General features: G+C 38.7%; 2 protein-coding genes across 6 annotated transcripts in view; one reads left to right on the forward strand and one right to left on the reverse strand.

The window, feature by feature from the left end:
- LOC121871673 overlaps window positions 1-2,563 on the reverse strand; it is a 33,127-nt gene extending 30,564 nt beyond the window's left edge. For 2 of the 4 annotated variants that reach the window (XR_006089937.1, XM_042374089.1), the window contains exon 1: window positions 2,032-2,563. The gene's annotated coding sequence lies outside the window, so the exon portion shown is untranslated. Of the gene's footprint in view, window positions 1-566; window positions 588-2,017 lie in introns of those variants that run through there. The other 2 variants (XM_042374096.1, XM_042374103.1) reach the window with 2 other exon arrangements.
- A 2,168-nt stretch (window positions 2,564-4,731) lies between these two features.
- Window positions 4,732-16,994, forward strand: LOC121871725. Of its 2 annotated transcripts, none has more exons than XM_042374148.1 (12): window positions 4,732-4,763; window positions 6,121-6,243; window positions 7,140-7,275; window positions 7,773-7,913; window positions 8,440-8,540; window positions 9,138-9,307; window positions 9,999-10,144; window positions 13,248-13,452; window positions 14,578-14,709; window positions 15,025-15,132; window positions 15,592-15,757; window positions 16,228-16,994. In XM_042374148.1, exons 2-12 carry the CDS (start codon window positions 6,161-6,163, stop codon window positions 16,406-16,408), a joined length of 1,569 nt encoding a protein of 522 aa, XP_042230082.1. In that variant the 5' UTR covers window positions 4,732-4,763; window positions 6,121-6,160; the 3' UTR covers window positions 16,409-16,994. The 2 variants fall into 2 exon arrangements, with proteins under 2 accessions (XP_042230082.1, XP_042230074.1); XM_042374140.1 differs by lacking the exon at window positions 4,732-4,763 and adding an exon at window positions 4,771-4,905.
- Window positions 16,995-19,752: the final 2,758 nt, after the last annotated feature.

The raw sequence follows: 19,752 nt of genomic DNA on the forward strand, positions 1-19,752 counted from the left end.
GGGTGTGGGAGGCTCTGGGACACTGTAGAGATGGTGTTGGTGCGTTGAAGAGGGTGTGGGAGGCTCTGGGACACTGTAGAGGTGGTGTTGGTGCGTTGATGAGGGTGTGGGAGGCTCTGGGACACGGTGAGGGTGGTGTTGGTGCGTTGATGAGGGTGTGGGAGGCTCTGGGAAACTGTGAGGTGGTGTTGGTGCGTTGAAGAGGGTGTGGGAGGCTCTGGGACACTGTAGAGGTGGTGTTGGTGCGTTGAAGAGGGTGTGGGAGGCTCTGGGAAACTGTGAGGGTGGTGTTGGTGCGTTGATGAGAGTGTGGGAGGCTCTGGGAAACTGTGAGGGTGGTGATAGTGCGGGTATAAAGAGAGAAGGACATGTGAAAGGTTGTGTCGTGTGAAGGTGGTGGTGTATAGATGTGTAGTGGACAAGTGGGAGGATGGGCGTGAGAGGGCGTGGTAGTAGTAGTAGTAGTAGTAGTAGTAGTAGTAGTAGTAGTAGTAGTAGTAGTCCCTGGTAGAGATCAATAAAACGAGTAGGAGGCTGAGACTAGCTATGAACAAGAAAGAACAAACCAGGAGGAGGTGCCATTAATGGGTTGCTGTAGTGGAGTGAAACAGTTTGTGACACCTGATGACCGGACGCTGACTTAAGGGGGAGGGATGGGATTGGGGGGAAGGGGGAGTGAGGAAAGGGGAGAAGATTGTTGTGGTGTAGTGGGGAAGGGGAGGGAGGGGGAGAAATACGAGATTAAAGTTAGCTGGAAATCCCCTTATCGGAAATGTAACACTGTCTTGTAGATTCCGATGCTTGGCGTGTTTTTCGGGTCTTGGTTTATAGAACTCATCTTGTACAACGACGCCTCCTTCATACCACCTTCTTCAACTCTCTCTCTCTCTCCTCCATACCACCACCTCCAACACACACCATCCTCCAACTTTCACCATCCTCCTCCCACCACCTTCAACACTCACCATCCCCCCTCCCTCCCCACCACCTCCAACACACACATCCTCCCCACCATCCTCCAACACTCACCATCCTCCCCTCCCCACAACCTCCAACACTCACCATCCTCCTCCTCCACCACCTCCAACCTCACCATCCTCCTCCTCCACCACCTCCAACACACACCATCCTCCCACCATCCTCCTCCTCCTCACCCACCCCCAACACTCACCATCCTCCTCCCTCCCCACACCTCCAACACACACCATCCTCCCACCATCCCCAACACTCACCATCCTCCCTCCCCACCTTCAACACTCACCATCCTCCTCTCCCACCACCTCCAACACACACCATCCTCCCCACCATCCTCCTCCCTCCCTCACCACCTTCAACACTCACCATCCTCCTTCCTTCCCACCACCTCCAACACACATCATCCTCCCATCCTCCTCCCTCCTCACCACCTCCAACACTCACCATCCTCCTCCCTCCCCACCACCTCCAACACTCACCATCCTCCTTCCCACCACCTCCAACACACACCATCCTCCCCACCATCCTCCCTCCCACCACCTCCAACACTCACCATCCTCCCTTCCCACCACCTCCAACACTCACCATCCTCCTCCTTCCCACCACCTCCAACACACCCATCCTCCCCACCATCCTCCCTCCCCACCACCTCAACACTCACCATCCTCCTCCTTCCCACCACCTCCAACACTCACCATCCTCCTTCCCCACCACCTCCAACACTCACCATCCTCCTCCCTTCCCACCACCTCCTACAAATAGACAACAAAATAAAGATGATAAAGTCGCCATAATATTCTAAAAAAAACATAATAAACCTTTGATACTTAAATTAATATATGTAAACAATTTGGCACTGATAAACAAATATTTTATGTAAACAACTTGGCACTGATAAACAACTAATTTAACAAGTGTATATCAACATCCATGCTCTGATAAACAGCTAATTTAGGTCAACATCTTAATTACAGAAGAACAACTAACTCATGCCTCTACTCATATCAACATTAACGACACAAATCACCGCTGACTACTGTACCTGGATCAGCTTACCTCCGTCACGCCACACACGACGCTGGAGGACCACAGAGCATTTGGAGATTGTCTTTTGTGTCCCTTCCTATCTCTGTTTCCGGCTCCATGATGGTCTTAAACTCCGATTTCTTCCCCCACACACATCACAACACAGAAAATTAGTACTGTACACTTCCTACAGTTTCTGTAATCCATTAGCTTATTACACACTCATTGCATTAATGATTAATTATCAACTTTGGGCAAGGAACGAAATTTTATCATATATTTTTTTTTATCTGGTAGTATTGTTTATTTGTAGTTCGAGAATTACGTAAGTCAGTCATTGTGCTGTAGTTTGAATTATTTGTTCTACAGTAGTTGAAATGGTATTTTCAATGTTATTAAAGATAACGAACATAACGTGGCATGTTGAAGTGGATATTACGCGAAGCGCGAGGTGTCCTGGTCATGCAGTGTGTACGTCCCTGGCAGGTCACTGGCCGGCGGGGAGCCACACAGCCTGCCGCCTCCATCACCCGACCCACACTGGCCTCGTACTCTCACAGTCTCAGCTCGGCCAGACAGCCACACGCCGCCGCCACTACCACTACCACCACCCAGAGCCTCGCCACTCCCTTGCCCCTCCCCTCCTCCATCCCCTCCGTGGGGCAGTTAGTGATCTTGGGAGGTGTTTGGTCTCCCACTAAGCTAAGTCTCAGATCAATTCCACCTTCCTTTATTTCATGATCTTGTCTCGCGCCCATCACGCAGTTGACACTTGATACGATATTAATTATACTCTCACCATCATCATCATCATTGTCATCATAATCATCATCATCATCATCATAATCATCATCATCATCATCATCATAACAGGAACATTTACATTTTCGTGGAACCTCAAGATGTAAAGTTTTCTCCAGTTTGATTCTCATGGAATTCTTAAAAATACTAAAGTAAAAAAAAACGATTGTCAAGCTGCATTAGTTCCAGGTAAAGGCATTATCAGTTTTAGGTTAATTATGCGAGAATTTGTAGAAACGTCGATTAATTGTTATATAATTGTTTGCAAGAAGAACGAAGATGAAACAGAAAAAATAGTAAGTCTCGCTCATATATAATAATAATAATAATAATAATAATAATAATAATAATAATAATAATAATAATAATAATAATAATAATAATAATAATAATAATAATAATAATGCAAGGGAAGAACATTTTTGATTATTACTAATTCTGTAGAAACAACTTTCGGCCACACGCTCAACTTTTGCAATAGATGGTGTGACAGTAACAAAGTTCTCCCTCATTACCAACCTCTCCTAGAATAACTTTATCAATATTGGCGGGAATCTTGTTGAGAACAGTTATGATCACCGTGAGGACTTTAGAACCTCCCTTCAAAAGAGACAGTAAAATGAGTTGTTCCTGTCCCCCCGTCACGGCAAAGGAACTAAGATATAAAAACGTCCAAAGATGCAGCAGCTGACGATAGAAATTACCACTGCCAATGATTATCTATTTTACCATCACGACTTGATCATGACTGAGATTTTTGTATTGTTTCACTCTAACATAACCCATGTTGTCCTTCCGGGCCCAGGGGGGGGGGGAGGTCCCAGAGAGATTTCTTCTAGGTTCAGAGGGTCCCAGGAAAATATGATGTCCCACTGGACCCAGGAGTTCCCATGGGGCTTAAAGCAGGAACTTCAAGGTTTTCACCGGGATTCTGGGAGTCCTACCGGGAGAGTTGATACCCTGGGTAAACTCGCGTCTGTCAAAGATACTGTTGAATACATTCTAAGCCTGTCATATAGAACTTATGTCCTTCCTGGTCCCGTGGATCCCATGATGTTCCGGGATATCCTACTGGGCCCCAGGGAAGTCCAGAGGGTCCCCGAGTGGCCTCATGGAGTCCAAGATATCCTACCGTACACAAGGGGATCCCTTGGGCTCCAGAGGGTCTTATCAGGTACCAGAGGGTCCCATAGGTTCCAGAATGTCCTACCGGGCCCCAGAGAAACCCATGGGGACAAGATGTCCAGCCTGACCCAGATGACCTAAACGGGCCCTGGGGGATTTAGAATCTCCTACTGGACCCAGCGGATCTCATTTGGGTACAGGAGGCCCCATGGGGCTCATGTTGTCCTACCGGATCCCACGAAGTTAAAGGATGTCCTACATACATGTGTGCGCTAAAAGTACAAAATAACACGGGTCCTAGTAGTTTTTCGTACAATAATCTGTTTGTAATTAATAATAAATAAAGCTAATATTATTACTATAAATAAAATTTAATTTACAACTTATGATACAACCAATATCATTGATATAAAGAATACGAAAACAATTGCTTCACCGTATAGAAAGATCATAAATTATGATTAGCTTGGTCGTCGTTACTTATATATTTAAGCTGATAAGCGGCAAGATGATAAATTAAACTCAGATTAAAGGGCTTGATGTCTACGGGCTGTGGGATTGGACTCGGGGAATACCCGTTAAACACACCTAATGCTATAAAATTACCACGAATAAGACAACTACACTACTTTTTCATTCTTTTTTTCAACTATAAAAAAAGAAAAGAGATGTAAACATTAAATTAAGATTCAAATAAATTTTTAGACAATATTCATTTGTTAAAATCACCAAACAATGAAACTTTTGAGTGAATTAACTTATCCGTGGTACTCTTTGAACATTAACTATGACAACAATAACAATCAACAAAACCTTCCTGGTGTGAGACGCAACAAGTGGGTGGCTGAGCTCTCTCTCTCTCTTAATGGTTTATCTATGTCTTACACGCCTTATCTCTCGCTCTTAAGTACTTTATATATCTCTATCTCTCTAATTTGACTTATCTTTCTCTTTTAGGTTGCTTATCTCAACTAGAAGGTGAATTATATATCTGGCTAATATTGAAGACTATACCGCCTATGAGTTATATGTTTGCCCATATCCCGTGTTAACTTATGCTAGGATAGGTTAAATTACATTAGGTTAGGTTAAAGTTAGGTTATGTTATGATACGTTAAGGTTAGGTTAAGTTTGGTTACATTAGGTTAGGTTTAGTTTAACTTAAGTAAACACTTTTTAACACATTTGCCATAACTTTGACAGTGTCCACAATAAAACACAGTGAAATTGCGTTTTTTTTTAAATTCGATCTCGATGAAAAATCAGCGTCGGGAAAGCTTACAATAATTACCGTATGTCTGTCTTAAGTGTGTGTCTGTTTCAGGTGATATATCTCTTTCTTTCTCTTAGATAGCTTTTCTGTCTTTTAGGGGGCTTGTCTCTCTGTCATAGGTGGCATATCATGTAGTCAGGGGCCAGTTTAACCAACAACTTTAATTTTTTTTTTTTACAGAAGATAACTTCTTTCTCACCTCAAGAATATCGCAGAACAAGTGGAGGAATTGCAATTTTCATGATATTTTGGGGCAATTTTTTTTCATCCTAAACACCAACCTAGGTTAAGGCTATATAGTACCTCCCAGTGATGCCATATTGACTGTTTACATGAGTGTAGAATGGTTTAAAGACAGAAACACACAGACACTTCACAGGGACTCGTTCAATCACTTAACATTCAATACGTCACTGGGAGCCATTTGTCAACAGTTGAAACACAAGTATGGCATCCTTGGGTGGACAGAGCACACCAGTACGTGTGTTTCTCATTTGCCACAATATTATGTCTTCAGAATTTCACTTGAGTAGAAAAAAAGTAATAATTGACATTTGTACAAATTTGTCTTGAGAAGTGATGTTAATATCCTAGTTTTCTAACACATCTAATCTACAGTAGCTATTTTAGAGACTTGTGTAGAAGATTTTTTTTTCATTGCCTCAATAGTAGCACATATACACCCCAAGAATTTAAATTTACTTTTTTGTCTTTCTGTCTTTTGTCTCATGGGTTACCTCTGGACTTATATTGAAACAAACTAAAAGAACCAACTAGACTCAACTTAACCTACCTTATCTTAACCTCAAATAATATGTTATAAAAGGTATAATATCATAGTCTGAGTCATTTATTTTCAGGCAGTCATTGCTGCTATTTATCATATAGTATGTCTACTTCTTTCTTATTTTCTCCCCCAGATCCTCAGATCCTGCTCTAAAAGTTGCCTCACAAACAACCATGGCAGTAGTGAGCGATGCGGCGTCACTGGAGGTCATCATGAATCCCTCCGAAACTTTGCTAATGGCACAAGTTAGGTTTAAGTATGTCTTTCAGCTCTTTATTGGTGAACACATGGTATAAGTAGTAATAATTCATAGATATTATTGATCACATGTGAAATGAAGAATATATGAGCCTGGCATGAAAAGTGTCATGTTACATAGCTGCAAAACACTGGCATTTGATGACACAAGCAGACTTGAGTAAGCTATCACATACAAGTGTGGAAAGTGACTGTAAAATGTTGATCATAATGACATGCTATTAGAAGTAATAGTACATCCTATAAATATTAATACAGTATCTTTTTTGTTTATAATTAATATTATTGTTATTTTTATAGTTATATATTTTTTTACATTAGTCAGTAGTATTTAAAATATAATCTGCTGGTGACTCTCCTAGAACACAGCTCAGGTGAAGTGTGGTATTCTTTTGTGGACAGCCAGTACAATACAGTACTGTTTTGATGTGTGCTGTATATCATTGTCAGTATTTTACATTCTCTTTCAACAGTTATGTAACAATTTTCCAAACACATACCGTACATAAATTATTTTTCTGTATTTGTTGTGAATTTTTTTTATTTTCTTATTGATGATAAAAGAAATGAAGGTTAATGCCTATAAGATCAGTAACCCATTTTTCAGATTTAACTGATAAGGATTACATAAATACCTGTTAAGTTAAAATGCTACTTATTGACACACTTTAATGTTCTTAAATATGGTGACATAGAAAACTGTATGTACTACTTCTACTCTGGCCACTCAACACCATAGTTCTTCCTTAAATATATAATTCTGGCCACTTAGCATTATAGTTCTTCCTTAAATATATGATTCTGGCCACTCAGCACCCTAGCAAAAAAGTTCTTTTAAGAGATACAATAATTCCTGCTTATACAGTAACAAGTGTTCTTGGTATTCTTTCACAGTTCTCAAGCCATAACAATATTAACAGAGTTGGACACATTTGAGGCCATCAGTGTTGCCTTCTTGGTCTTAGATATTGACTACCTCACACGACAAGGATACAAACACTTCCAGTATATGTGTGATGGTCGAGCTAAGGTGAGTGCTTGAGTGAGCTATTATTTATTTTATTTACTTGAGTGAGCTATTTTTGTAGGTATGCTGATGTAAGCAGGCTTATGGCATCAGGAACTACATTTAATGACACTCGATGACTTGAGGAAATTTTGCTGTAGAAGATAAATTTTTTCTTACCTCATGAAAAGGCCAAAAATCAAAAGCAGGAAGGAATAAGTTTTTTGTAATGTTATTTTTATGAATTTTTCAGTCCTCAACAGTTGCATTACCATGCAGTACAGTATAACAAACAGCTCCAAGGATTATATCAGAGGTGGATTTAATTTCATCCATGAAAAAAGAAAAAGACAATATACAGTACTGTACTGTATATATACCCTGTAGTATACTGTATATATATATATATATATATATATATATATATATATATATATATATATATATATATATATATATATATATATATATATATATATATATATATATATTCATTAATTTATTTATTTTCATTCATTTAGGAAGCCTTAGAACAAGTGGTTAATGCTGTGAGACAAAGTTGTGGTCACCTAGAGGAAGTGTTGGAGGCGCTCTACATCCTTGGTCGCTATGACTTACTGGAGGACAGATTGGGCCTCACTGTTAACCAAAATCTTCACAAAGTAGGTTGTAATAGAGTGTCACATCTATTGTAGATTGTAAAAAGATAGGACGTGTATCTCTTCTTGTTAATCTTGATTGAGATAGACAGATGTGAATTTTTCTGATGATTCATGGTAAAAACCTTGTTTTATATATATATATATATATATATATATATATATATATATATATATATATATATATATATATATATATATATATATATATATATATATATATATATATATATATATATATATATATATACTGTATATATACTGTATATATAAAACAAGGTTTTTACCATGAATAATATATAATTTACCATTCCCATACCTTTTCAGACCTTTGAGAGTTATTTATTCACAAAAATGGGAAAAAATATACAGTACAGTACAGTACAGTACATGTACTTTTGAAAACAAAAGTGGGAGATATTGTACATATAAAAACTTTTTAAAGATTTTTTTGTTATATTAGAGCTTAGAAATTACAGAAGTACAGTACTTGTTGTATAGTTCTTACATATCTTGTGGTGTATTACAGGTTTTCAAGAGACTAAGTAGTGTTGCCTCAGACCGGAAAGCTTTGTATTGTGTGTTTGCTGGCATGGCTCAGGAACAAGCTGACCAACTTATACATAAGAGGTAATACTGTGCAATACAGCATATAATTCAAATGAAATCTTTATATTTTAAAGCATTGGAAAATATTGTGACTCACTAATTAACCTATTTAAGTTTCTTAGATTTTTAACTATATGAAGAAAACCTGTAGTATAAAGCTGTGGTACTACATATATCATGTTTATAACCAGATGCCTTCCCCAAGTGACTCATTAAAAAGCTAAGACCAAGGGTATAGAGCTTTGGTAGACCTTAGTGGCTAGGACTACTTTATTAATTTATTTATTACAGTTTCACCTCACAATAGGCAGCTATCAAACACGGGGGTATTACTGCTTGGGAAGATATTGGAAGTAGGTCCTTATAATTGTTTTGTAATAACTTGAATACGTACTCTGATGTCTGCACCCAAAAATTCCTAAAAAATATTCAGGTGTTTCTTTACAACTAAAAATATATCTTTGTGTACCATAGTTGCAAAGAGAATGTTTGTACTGAGCTCAGAAAGCAGGATTTCAGAATCAAATCTTCATATTTTAGTATTAGGATCTATCACAGACATAAGGGTCACCCATAGATAAGATTTTTAAGGATTACATATATTCCTTGGTTCTACAGATTGCCTGGGTGGTATTGCCCTGATATGGGACGGCCCCTGGAGGAAACTTTTGTGCGCAACCTCAATGATGGCAACTATTGGCAACTCGTTACAGAGCTATTTGAAGCACTGTTAGAAGAGGATAGAGACACTCTTGCTTCATACTTACATCCCTTCATCATTCTTAAGAGTAATTTTTTTACAAGTTTTGGTAATGTTCTGTAGACATTTATTTAAACTAAGTGGAATGGAAGGGAGAACGGAAAGAGGGTGACTCAAAATTCAGTGGAAGAATAGAGTAAGTTCAGTGAGACAGATTTTCTTAGAAGTGGCTCAGGGAGATTATGGAAGGTGGTTACATATATGTGGGTGAGGCCAATGAGATGGAGTTGAGTTCTTTTCAGGGAAATTTTTCAGCAACCAAAAGATGGCCAACTAAGTTGATTCAATCATTTGAACGAAACATGTAGCTAAGATGTAAGAAAGTGTATGTCTTGATTGGTGTGGAAACAAAGATTAAAATTTAGGTGGAAGAAAAAGATGAGGGAGTCTCTATGTGGTGGGATATTTGATGCTTAGAAATTGTGTTTGTTGGAGGTTCTGGCTGAGTCATTTTAATGTCTGACAGAATTTGCAAGGGAAGTTTGAGATAGATATATAGAAACAGTAGATAGAATAAGAATGACTAAGTTTTAATCATAAGCTGCATCAGTATGGGAGGTTTGGCTCAGGTCAGGCAGCATGGACTGGGCAAAAGGTTTTTTCATTGACTACAGTACCTGTAGTTAGTTAGGGTTGGTATTCAGAAGTAAATTACAGATGATATAGAGTATATGGTCTGTCCAACAACTGACTCTCACCTCAAATGTACATCTTTTCAGGAACTTCTCGCACACCTTCCTTGGTATCACAGACTTCACAGATCACTGAAGAGAACTACTACCCCTTGCCCATGGGCTACCCTCATGGACTCTGCATCATCATCAACATTAAGACCTTCATGAAGCCCAGAGAAATGAATGACACTGTATGTAAACGACCAATTGTCCTAAAACCTGAGTCACTGTTCTGTGTGAAGTTGTGAGAAGATAGTGCCTAATTAACAGGACAATATGCAACTGTACATATGCAAAAATAAATACTGTACACTCACTTTGCTTAACTTTTGTACTGTTCAATTAATATATCTGGGTACTGTACCACTATGAGCAAAAAATCAGGGTTTTTAAATTTACTTTTTAGAAATATTACTATGCATTTAAAACAACAGAAAAACACAACATAGAGTTGCATTCAGTGTCCCATCTCAGGGGAATGTCTGAGGCAATGTGTGATTAAAATTCCTTATTTGGTAACCCCTGTTAGAGGAATGTTACTACACTCTACTTCTTCCTCTTCATCACTGAATTTTAGTTTAGAATTCACAAAGTTTCTTCTTCATTATTCTCATCCAATATCGTATTCATTTTCAGTGGGGTAATCAGTGGGTGCCTAATGCTTGGCACTGGTGTGAAACACAGAGGCTCATGTGTCTTATGGCTAAAAGTTTGGAACTGAGGCTTTAGGGGTCCTAAATGCTCATCCAGCAGCCCAGAGCATAAAAATTCACATGTCCGGTTTCCCAAGCTTGATGTTTGTATGTATATTATGTATGCTGTATGTATATTATGTATGCTGAATAAATAATGTATATAAATGGAGTACATGCATAATATACATACAGCATACATAATATACATACAATGTTCAGCCACACTTTTTTCAAAATGACACAGAAACATTGATTGTCAATTGACAATTACTTCATACCATGGCACTGTATATCCCCCAATTGACACTTTTAGCAAAGGGAGGGGAGGGTTAAGCAATCAGGGTAACATACAGTACTACCTGTACAAGAATATTACAGTAATGTACTGTACTCTTATTTTGTGTTGGCCTTAGCTATCAGAAAAGTAAACCTCTAATAGCCAAAAGTATTATGATACATGTTCATCTCTTACAGTGTACTGACTTACAGCACCCAAGGCAGTGGACTATTACAGTATGTCCAATGTGGAAGTAAACATTGTTACCTGAGGTACCTTGTACAGTACAGTACTTTGCTCTTAATAATTTACAGAAAGAAAATTTGAAAGATAATCAACTGGACCTGAACATGTAGTTTGTCAGCTTTGCCTAAGTTTCCATGGTGATTCATAGAAGGGGGAGCCATTACTATGAGAAGTGAGTACTGAACAGGGCAGTTATGGCTTTAACCCTCAAATGGCAACCAGCGTCAATTATATTTATATTAGCTGTAGGGACAGCGGCCAACATCACTGGATGTTTCATGTTCCTTGCATTCCAGTGTTCATGCATATAGGGCCGGATCAGGGACTGGAGTTAGTGAATGGATTAACAGATTAACTGTGGTTGACAAGGGGGGCTTGTCTGTAGACTCATGGACACTGTAAGTCACACTGTGGTACAGGTAGTTCTGCTATAACGCGATAATTGTGTTCTTGTAAAATATCGTTTTATAGAAAATCGCGTAATAGAAATAACAGGGCTTATGGAGAAAATAGGGTTAGGTGCAGATTACTACTCGAAATCGAAAAAAAATTTAGTAGTTAGCCTAACACAAAGGATAGCACAGTCTAAATAAATGTTACATTCATATCTAATAATGAAATCATACAGTAAATGTAACACTTTACCTTGAAAAAATATGAATATAACTTGATGAGGGAGAAGGGTGATTTTGAGGTTGATAACACCGAGCTTCTCTTCAAGTGTTATATCCTTTCTTTTACGATCATCACCGGGAATTCTATCACCAGAACGCTTCTTGTTGATATTCTTCTTTACTATATTCACAGTTAATACAGTGGGGTATGCTATAACGAATGGATCCTACTACGAATATTCCTATAACGAACGGTTTTACCTATAAAATTGAGAATGCTATAACGAACGAAACTCCTACAACGAACATTACAGTTGGTCCTCATATTACGCGGTCCCGCATTCCGCGTTTCACCGTTAACGCGGTGCCTTGCCAGAACCTAACATTTTCACATTCCGCGGTCGTGAACCCCATTACGCGGAGAGCGGCTGGCAAGCCGCGCCATTTTTGGATCCAAACCTCCCGCCATCCGCCATGTTGTGTAAGAGGCGCGAAAATGGTGCGCACAAGGTCGCCCAGTCATCAAAACATGACCAGTTCTTCACCCGCCACCCACTACAGCCGGCCCAAGTCAGTGATAGTGATAATTATAGTGAGGATATGGACTTATATGAACTTTGGGGGGTTTGACAAAGAGGCCCTGCAAGCCTCTGTGGTGGATAGTGATACAATTGATACAAGTGATACAGGTGAGGGCCAATAATCTGCCCTCTGCCTCGGAACCAACCGCCCATCCCCGTGTGCCCAGCCATCTTTTCTACTAATGTAAGTGTTAAAAAACCTAATATTATTGATATTTCTCTTAATTATTAATTGTGTGTGCATGCCATCATAAAGTTAAGATAATATTTTTACTACAACATAGTTGTGTGTCGTCAAAAAGTGGAGTTTGGGGATCGGCCCGGACTCCATTTCAATTAATCCCATATGTTATGTTATTCACTTTACGCGTTTCTCACTTTCCGCGGTACCCTCCGGGTTACATTAACCGCGTAATATGAGGACCAACTGTATTTAATTTTTTTTTTCTAATTTATTGTTTTTTTATTACAAATATTAATGATATTCTTTATTTCAGGGGTTTAGATGCATATTTATGCACTTTTTTACAATTTTTACAATTTTATATTATATTTTTCAGTGTTAAGTGGTTGTATTTGGGGGCCTGGAACGGATTAATCCTATAACGAACGAATGCTATAACGAACAAGGTTCTAGAACCAATTAGATTCGTTATAGCATACCCCACTGTACCACAAAATTGGAGAAATAGTAAGCAAAAATCGCGTTATAGCAAACAAGCGTTCACGTTATACAAATATCGTTCCTAATTCATAAATCGCGTTGGAGCAAATTCGCGTTATCAAAACACGCGTTATAGCAGAACTCACTGTACAAGAATCGCTTGGGCTCTGGATTATTCCATAAATAGGAACTCCAGGATTATTTTCCCCTTTTACAGACACCACTTTTGGAACGACACGGATCAGACATTGACAAAGAACGGCTTGCAGGAACCTTCAAGTTGTTTGGATTCCATGTGATGCATTTTGATAATCCTGATTTTGAGAAGATTCAACAGTATTTCAGGAAACTCCGAATGAACCCATGGGTAGCATCTGTTTCCTGTTTGGCTGTGTGCATCATGACCCATGGAGATGAACAAGGTAAGATTACTGCCAGGGTTTCAGTTGGTGTTCAGAACCATGAGAAGACTCAGGGATAATAGACTGGGACTTGGGGATTATGTTTTTAGGCCTAACCAATGTAATAAATACATTACCGGTAAATCATATGATATATATGATACGTTTTTATATTTCTTTTTATCCATGACTTTAGTGACAACCACCTACAGAATTTAAAATCACTGACTGTCCAGCTGAACTGTATGGCATCTCCCAGAGGATGGTTTGAGTGTGGAATGAGCTATTTTTGGAACATAAAATATGAGGAGCTCTGGACCATAACCTGCTAAGAGCCATATATTGCTGAAATGTGTTTTGTATTGCATCGTATTCCCCAACCACTCCTCTGTCCCTGGGTAAGTCAGAGAGCCAATTAGGAACATGTACATGTAGGTGAGAGTCCTCTGAAAAAATTATTGCATGTCACACATTCCTACTTGACTATTTTCCTCCATTTCCTTTTTGTGGACTTAGCAGATTATGGTCTGGAGCCCCTCATATGAGCTTTTGTATGTTTGATATGCTGTGTATCAATTTTGTTGTTCATCATAGTGATTTGTTATTCGTTTTTTACAAACAATTTGAAATTTGTACAAATTAGGTTCACTTATTCATTTAACTCTGAACCACATTGTTAATATACAAGGTCGATATTAATAAATGAGTTGTTTAACTTCAAAACCGTTTATTATTATTGCAGGTGTTTGGGAGTACAGTACCATATTCAGTGTTTACCACCGTCACCTGAACCTGTTGTTTGCCCTTTGTGCTTTGCTGCTATCACTTGTTGAGTAATAATTTAGCTTAATGTTAGGTTATCAGGAAAATGGTAGTACAGTAATTTAGGTTGCCATGAAATAAATAAAAAATCACAGTGAAAAAGTGCTAACTTACGTACCCAAGGCTACTGTATAACAAATGCACTCAACTGAGTAGACACTTCATTTTCATTGGTCCAGGATGGTCCAACTTATATTGTTGGCCACATGTTTGAAAAGGCCACTGAGGGGTGGAAAACTATACACTGTACCTTCAGGCAATTATACATGTGAATTTGATTACTGGTAACCAAACACGAGTACAGGTATTATTTTTATTTTTCAGATCAACTAATTTTACATGATCGCTCCTGCATTCCCATCACAGATATTCGAAAGTTATGCTACTGTCAGGCTCTTCTAAACAAGCCTCGCCTCTACTTTATTCAAGCCTGCAGAGGTGAACAAACTTTGCGACGTAAGTATTGATGTTTGTTTAAATTTGTAACTTTGTTTAACTGTATTCAGGAATACCTCTGTTTACCGGAAGTTCATTCTATGGAATGCAGAAAATTGGAGTACAGATATTTTTTCAGTACCTGTAAATGCAACTCAGGGTTATGGACTTTTTAAATTTAAGAAAAAATAGGGAAATTTTTAGTGTGTAATAGCATGAATTAGCAAGCTTAAAGACAAGAGCGTGTCCACTCTGTTGCTGCTCCCCATAACATAAGAATGGAACTCTTATGTTTTCTTTATCTACTAACACAAATAAAATATTTACTCCTTACAGCAATACTTTTACAACAAGATGGTTGCACTGTGAGCCATATGGAGAGTGACTGTCTCATCTCCACTGCAACTGTGAAAGGGTACTCGGCTGTGAGAAGTGAGACAGAAGGTTAGTGAGATTATTAACTTATATTAAACCCTTCCCTATTATAAATAATACTGTGGAATGCTTTACCGTACCCAAATATTTGTTAATGATATGGTTATGTTCTGTAGTATAGGAGGGGTTAAAATTTTTGGTGAAGGTTTATCAAAATAATTGTGATTGTTGTAAAAACTTTAATGAATGCCATTTGAAGTACTGTATTATTATTTTTAGCATTATGTTACTATATCACTTTTAAATGGTTGGATCAGAATTATCCATTAGTGGTTGGCTCATCACTCTCAGTGACAACAGGTTCCACCATATGATACCATCAGTGTCCCTGTCATTGGGTAGCAATTAATCATGTGAACCTCAACAGCTACCCACTCTTTATCACATTCTTGCTCCTGATGAAGATATATCATGATTCCATGTTTTCATGAATTAATATTTCCTATTCAATGATTTATGTCTTTCCAGGATCATGGTACATCACTGATTTATGTCATGCATTGCAAGAATATGGTCACTTACTCCCTATCAAGAACATACTGCAGAAAACAAGGCAGAGTCTAAAATCCCGAGTGGGTAGCATGAACAACACTTACGTCACGCAACTCTCAGAGGACAAAGACACCCTGATTAAGTAAGATTTAAACTAGAAATAAGTCCCTAACAGAGGAGTTATACATCCCAACTGACAGTTAAATGGAATCCTAAAAAAACAACAATGAATAAAATTTGGTCATAAACTTGGCAAGAATTTTCTCACTTAACCAGTCAAGATAGAGGGGATTTAACCGCAGACTAGTTTTACGTATAATAGGTTGTTTAATATTGGCTGACTGTGGCAGTGGGTTTGATCTGGCAGGATGAAATAGTAGGGTAATTTCTTTATGCCATTTGCCTCTGTCTATCCAGAAGAAATTGTGGATGATAAGTGATTGATGGGTCATGTTCTAGGGTAATGGTTAACTTGTGTAGTTGGCCAGTTATCTGGTCTTCCTGGATTATTCTTTGATATTAACTGAGGGTGTGATTGTTGTGTTTGTAACAGCTTAAACAATTTCATGCCTAGCTGTCATCTTGGAATTCTAATTATCTTCTTATTCCCAGAGATGTGCAGTTGGTCAGAGCTGAGCTGGGATATTTTCTGGATGGCATCATGGACCTGGTGCAACTTGAACTGATGGAGAAACTACTACAGGAGATGATGGAGGAAGCCCTCGGTGAATTAGAAAACAGTAGCGAACTTTTAACCTTGAGCAGCAACTTTGCTGGAATGAGTGTCTCATAAAAGTGAAAAATATTTTCGAAACTACTAAACCATTGTACCTGAGTTTGAACCCAGGATAAATCAGGGTTGCTAGGTTCTTATATGATAATTTCATCACTGGAAACTGTCATATTTTAAAGATAAATCAGGATTTTTGGTGTTATGTGATCAGTTCATCATGCACCACCTTCATATGAAATCTTGCAAACTAAGATAACCTTTCTCATTTAGGATATTTCTGCTACATGATACTGGGTTAACAGGGTGAGTAGGACAGCTCATGTACTTAGGGTCTAGAGCAGGGATCCTCAGCCCTCCTTTTGCAGGCCACATGCGACCGGCTGAATGACATCCAAATTCGAGTTTAGTGGCCGGTAAGATTGTTATACGTACAGTAATTACGTCTAATTTGGGTGAAAAATAAAAAGTAGGGGTAAGTGGAAGAAGGATATATTCGAGAAAAGAGCTTTCATCATTCTTTCATATCCAGGCACAAGCCACACATTAGTTTTAATTTTGTTCTATGTATTTTTATTTGGAATACAAACCCTTATTTTGTAATGCAAAAGCCAACTTTGTGCCACCTTAATATAACATCTGAAAGACAGTTTTATCTTTAAAATTATCACATTAGACTTTTAATGTTCTGCGCTGTACAGTATATCATATTTTGTAAAGTATTTTCAATACATTTCTGTATTATGAAAGTAAATTGGTTATTTGTAAATTTATTTATATGCTCAATATATCAAGACAGTGTAGTCTTAGAGATGACGTCACATGTGTATGTAGGCGTATAGCCTTATGCATGCATGTGCACAAGGGTGCACATGTGTTTTTCAGTAATTCTCACTCTAAGACTATTCCATTTTTTCATTCCTGCCATAATTTAAAAAATTGAGTGTTCAAAATCTCAATACGTATACTTGTAGGTACAGTACAGTACTACTGTACTGTGTGTGCTGATGTAGTTTAACATGTTAATTTCCAATTCAAAAGAGTGTTTTGGGGCCAAAAGATCACCAAGTAACATTAATTGCAGAGCGGGTAACATTAATTGTAGGGGAAGTTGTTAGTTGTAGGAAAAACAGTGATATACATTTGATTACTGAACCTTTTTAATAGATGACAGTTTTAATATGTTTACACTCTTCACAATTGTTGCCTTCATAATTATTTAATACAGTATTTTGATATTTACCACAGAAATAATTTTTCTTATATGTACAGTAGCTAAAACAACTGTCTGTGCATACTTTGTGGGAAACAATATGAGACCATGGACGATAAATTTTGGTATGAGGGCTGTCACTAGTCACACGTAAAATTTCAGAGAATATCAACCCCCACCTGCACAGATAGTTGTTTTAGTTACTGTACTGTATAGTCAAAAACAATAATCGAAGGACAGGGTAAGCATCGAAGTCAGGCCAGTGATAAGCCAGGCGCCCATACAAGTCTCAATCCCCCACCTCCCAACCCCATTAAAATGCTACTGAAGTTACGTATTTGGAACAAATAACAAGTCTTAAGCTTTGCCCACTCTCGTGGCTCAGCCAAGGCAATGTGAGTGGGTGGTGGTCCTGTTATGAATACTGCCTCCAGAGGAATATCAAAATGCAAATGATTTCAAGGCATTAGCACTTCAGAGAGGATGTTAGAAAACTTTAAATATTTATCATAAAAGGTCGAAGTCAAACATAAAGCAAACGGAAACAAATGACACCAAACATATAGCACAATAGGTAATGAACTACAGTTTGTACGGCTGGATATACTGTATTCCAAATCATTTATATAACTGATAAAACTCGATATAAATACGTGCAGTCCATGGGAAGGTAAAACGCTCAGGGGAACAGCCACTGGACTTGGCGGGAATTTTGCTCATCTCGACACAACAGTCAGCAGACATCAACTCTCAAGTTTTGTTATAATCATCGACGATGACAGTAGTGATTCGGACAGTGACAAATAAATTAATGGCAGCTTATGTAAATAATATACAGTTAACCCTCACTTTACGTGGTTAATGTAACCCGGAGGGTACCGCGGAAAGCGAGAAACGCGTAAAGTGAATAACATAACATATGGGATTAATTGAAATGGAGTCCAGGCCGATCCCCAAACTCCACTTTTTGACGACACACAACTATGTTGCAGTAAAAATTTTATCTTAACTTTATGATGGTATGAAAAAACAAGTAATATAGAAGAGGTTAGGTTAGGAAAGATAAAGGTTAACATAGGAAAAATAAAGGTTAGGTTAGAAAACTAAAAATTTGGTGTAACACTTACGGTAGTAGAAGAGATGGGTCGGCATACGGGGATGGAGGCTGGTTCCGAGGCAGAGGGCAGATTACTGGCCCTCAGGTGAATCACCATTACTAGGTGAATCACCATCACTGTCACTTACAGTTGTCAGGGCTTCCCTGACAAATCCCTCAAAGTCATCTTCACTGCCACTATCACTGGCTTGGGCTGGCTGTGGTGGGTTGCGGGCGAAGAAATCTGTTATGCTTTGCTGACGGCTGGCGTTTACACGGAGTGGCCTTGAGGGATGAAACTGCCACGGCTAGGTCAAGCGTCGTCTTTCCTCCTTCCCTCCATCCCCCGGGTGGACACGTCATAATACTTTAAGCCAATTACAGCTAGCAGCAGAGGGGGGTAGGGATGCATGGCCAATCACAGGTCTGATACGTCATATGACGTCAGTGATAACGCAACAAAGACACACACTGCGCAACCTTACTGCGCCGCTTGCCCAAGCGGAGGGAGGAGGAGGGAGAGGCAGGCAGGCAGGCGGGCGGGTGGGGCGAATCTAAAAATAGCGTCGCGCCGGACACTCTCCGCGTAATGGGGTCCACGTACCGCGTAATGTGAGCACGTGAGGTTCTGGCAAGGCACCGCGTTAACGTGCAAACGCGGAATGCGGGACCGCGTAAAGTGAGGGTTAACTGTACTTGATAATTAATTTCCTCAATTTTCTTTATTTGTTAACCTTATACCTGTAGTGTTACATTAGCTATAGCATATTACAGTACCAGTAAGCCTACACTTTAAAACGCATGGTATGATATGATGGTCATATAATAAATAGTTACCCAAAGAAGTTAGTTCAGCTACTGTAGCCTAAGGTAAGTCAGGGTGTTGAATTTGCATTTCCAAGGTACTTAACTAACAAAAATATTTCTCACACCCACGAGCAGATTATTAAATACTTTATCCACTAACTTGGCATCTCCTCATCTTAAATGCTGCATTGTGACAATAATAAAGTAATAATATATGCTACAAAGTATTAAGAAGCGATGTAGAGGTTTAACATTTTCATCATCTGTCGTAAGTATCAAGAAATTTGGTGC

Source organism: Homarus americanus, unplaced genomic scaffold, assembly GCF_018991925.1.
Source record: "Homarus americanus isolate GMGI-L3 unplaced genomic scaffold, GMGI_Hamer_2.0 scaffold3806, whole genome shotgun sequence".
NCBI classification, from domain to species: Eukaryota; Metazoa; Arthropoda; class Malacostraca; order Decapoda; family Nephropidae; genus Homarus; species Homarus americanus.

What these genes read in the sequence shown, in the direction of transcription:
- LOC121871725 (XM_042374148.1), top strand. Translation starts at nt 6,161, where the DNA reads ATGGCAGTAGTGAGCGATGCGGCGTCACTGGAGGTCATCATGAATCCC. An exon ending in CCAGAGAAATGAATGACACT is followed by an intron (nt 10,145 to 13,247) that starts GTATGTAAACGA and finishes CCCCTTTTACAG; the next exon opens with ACACCACTTTTGGAACGACA. An exon ending in AGGTGAACAAACTTTGCGAC is followed by an intron (nt 14,710 to 15,024) that starts GTAAGTATTGAT and finishes TACTCCTTACAG; the next exon opens with CAATACTTTTACAACAAGAT.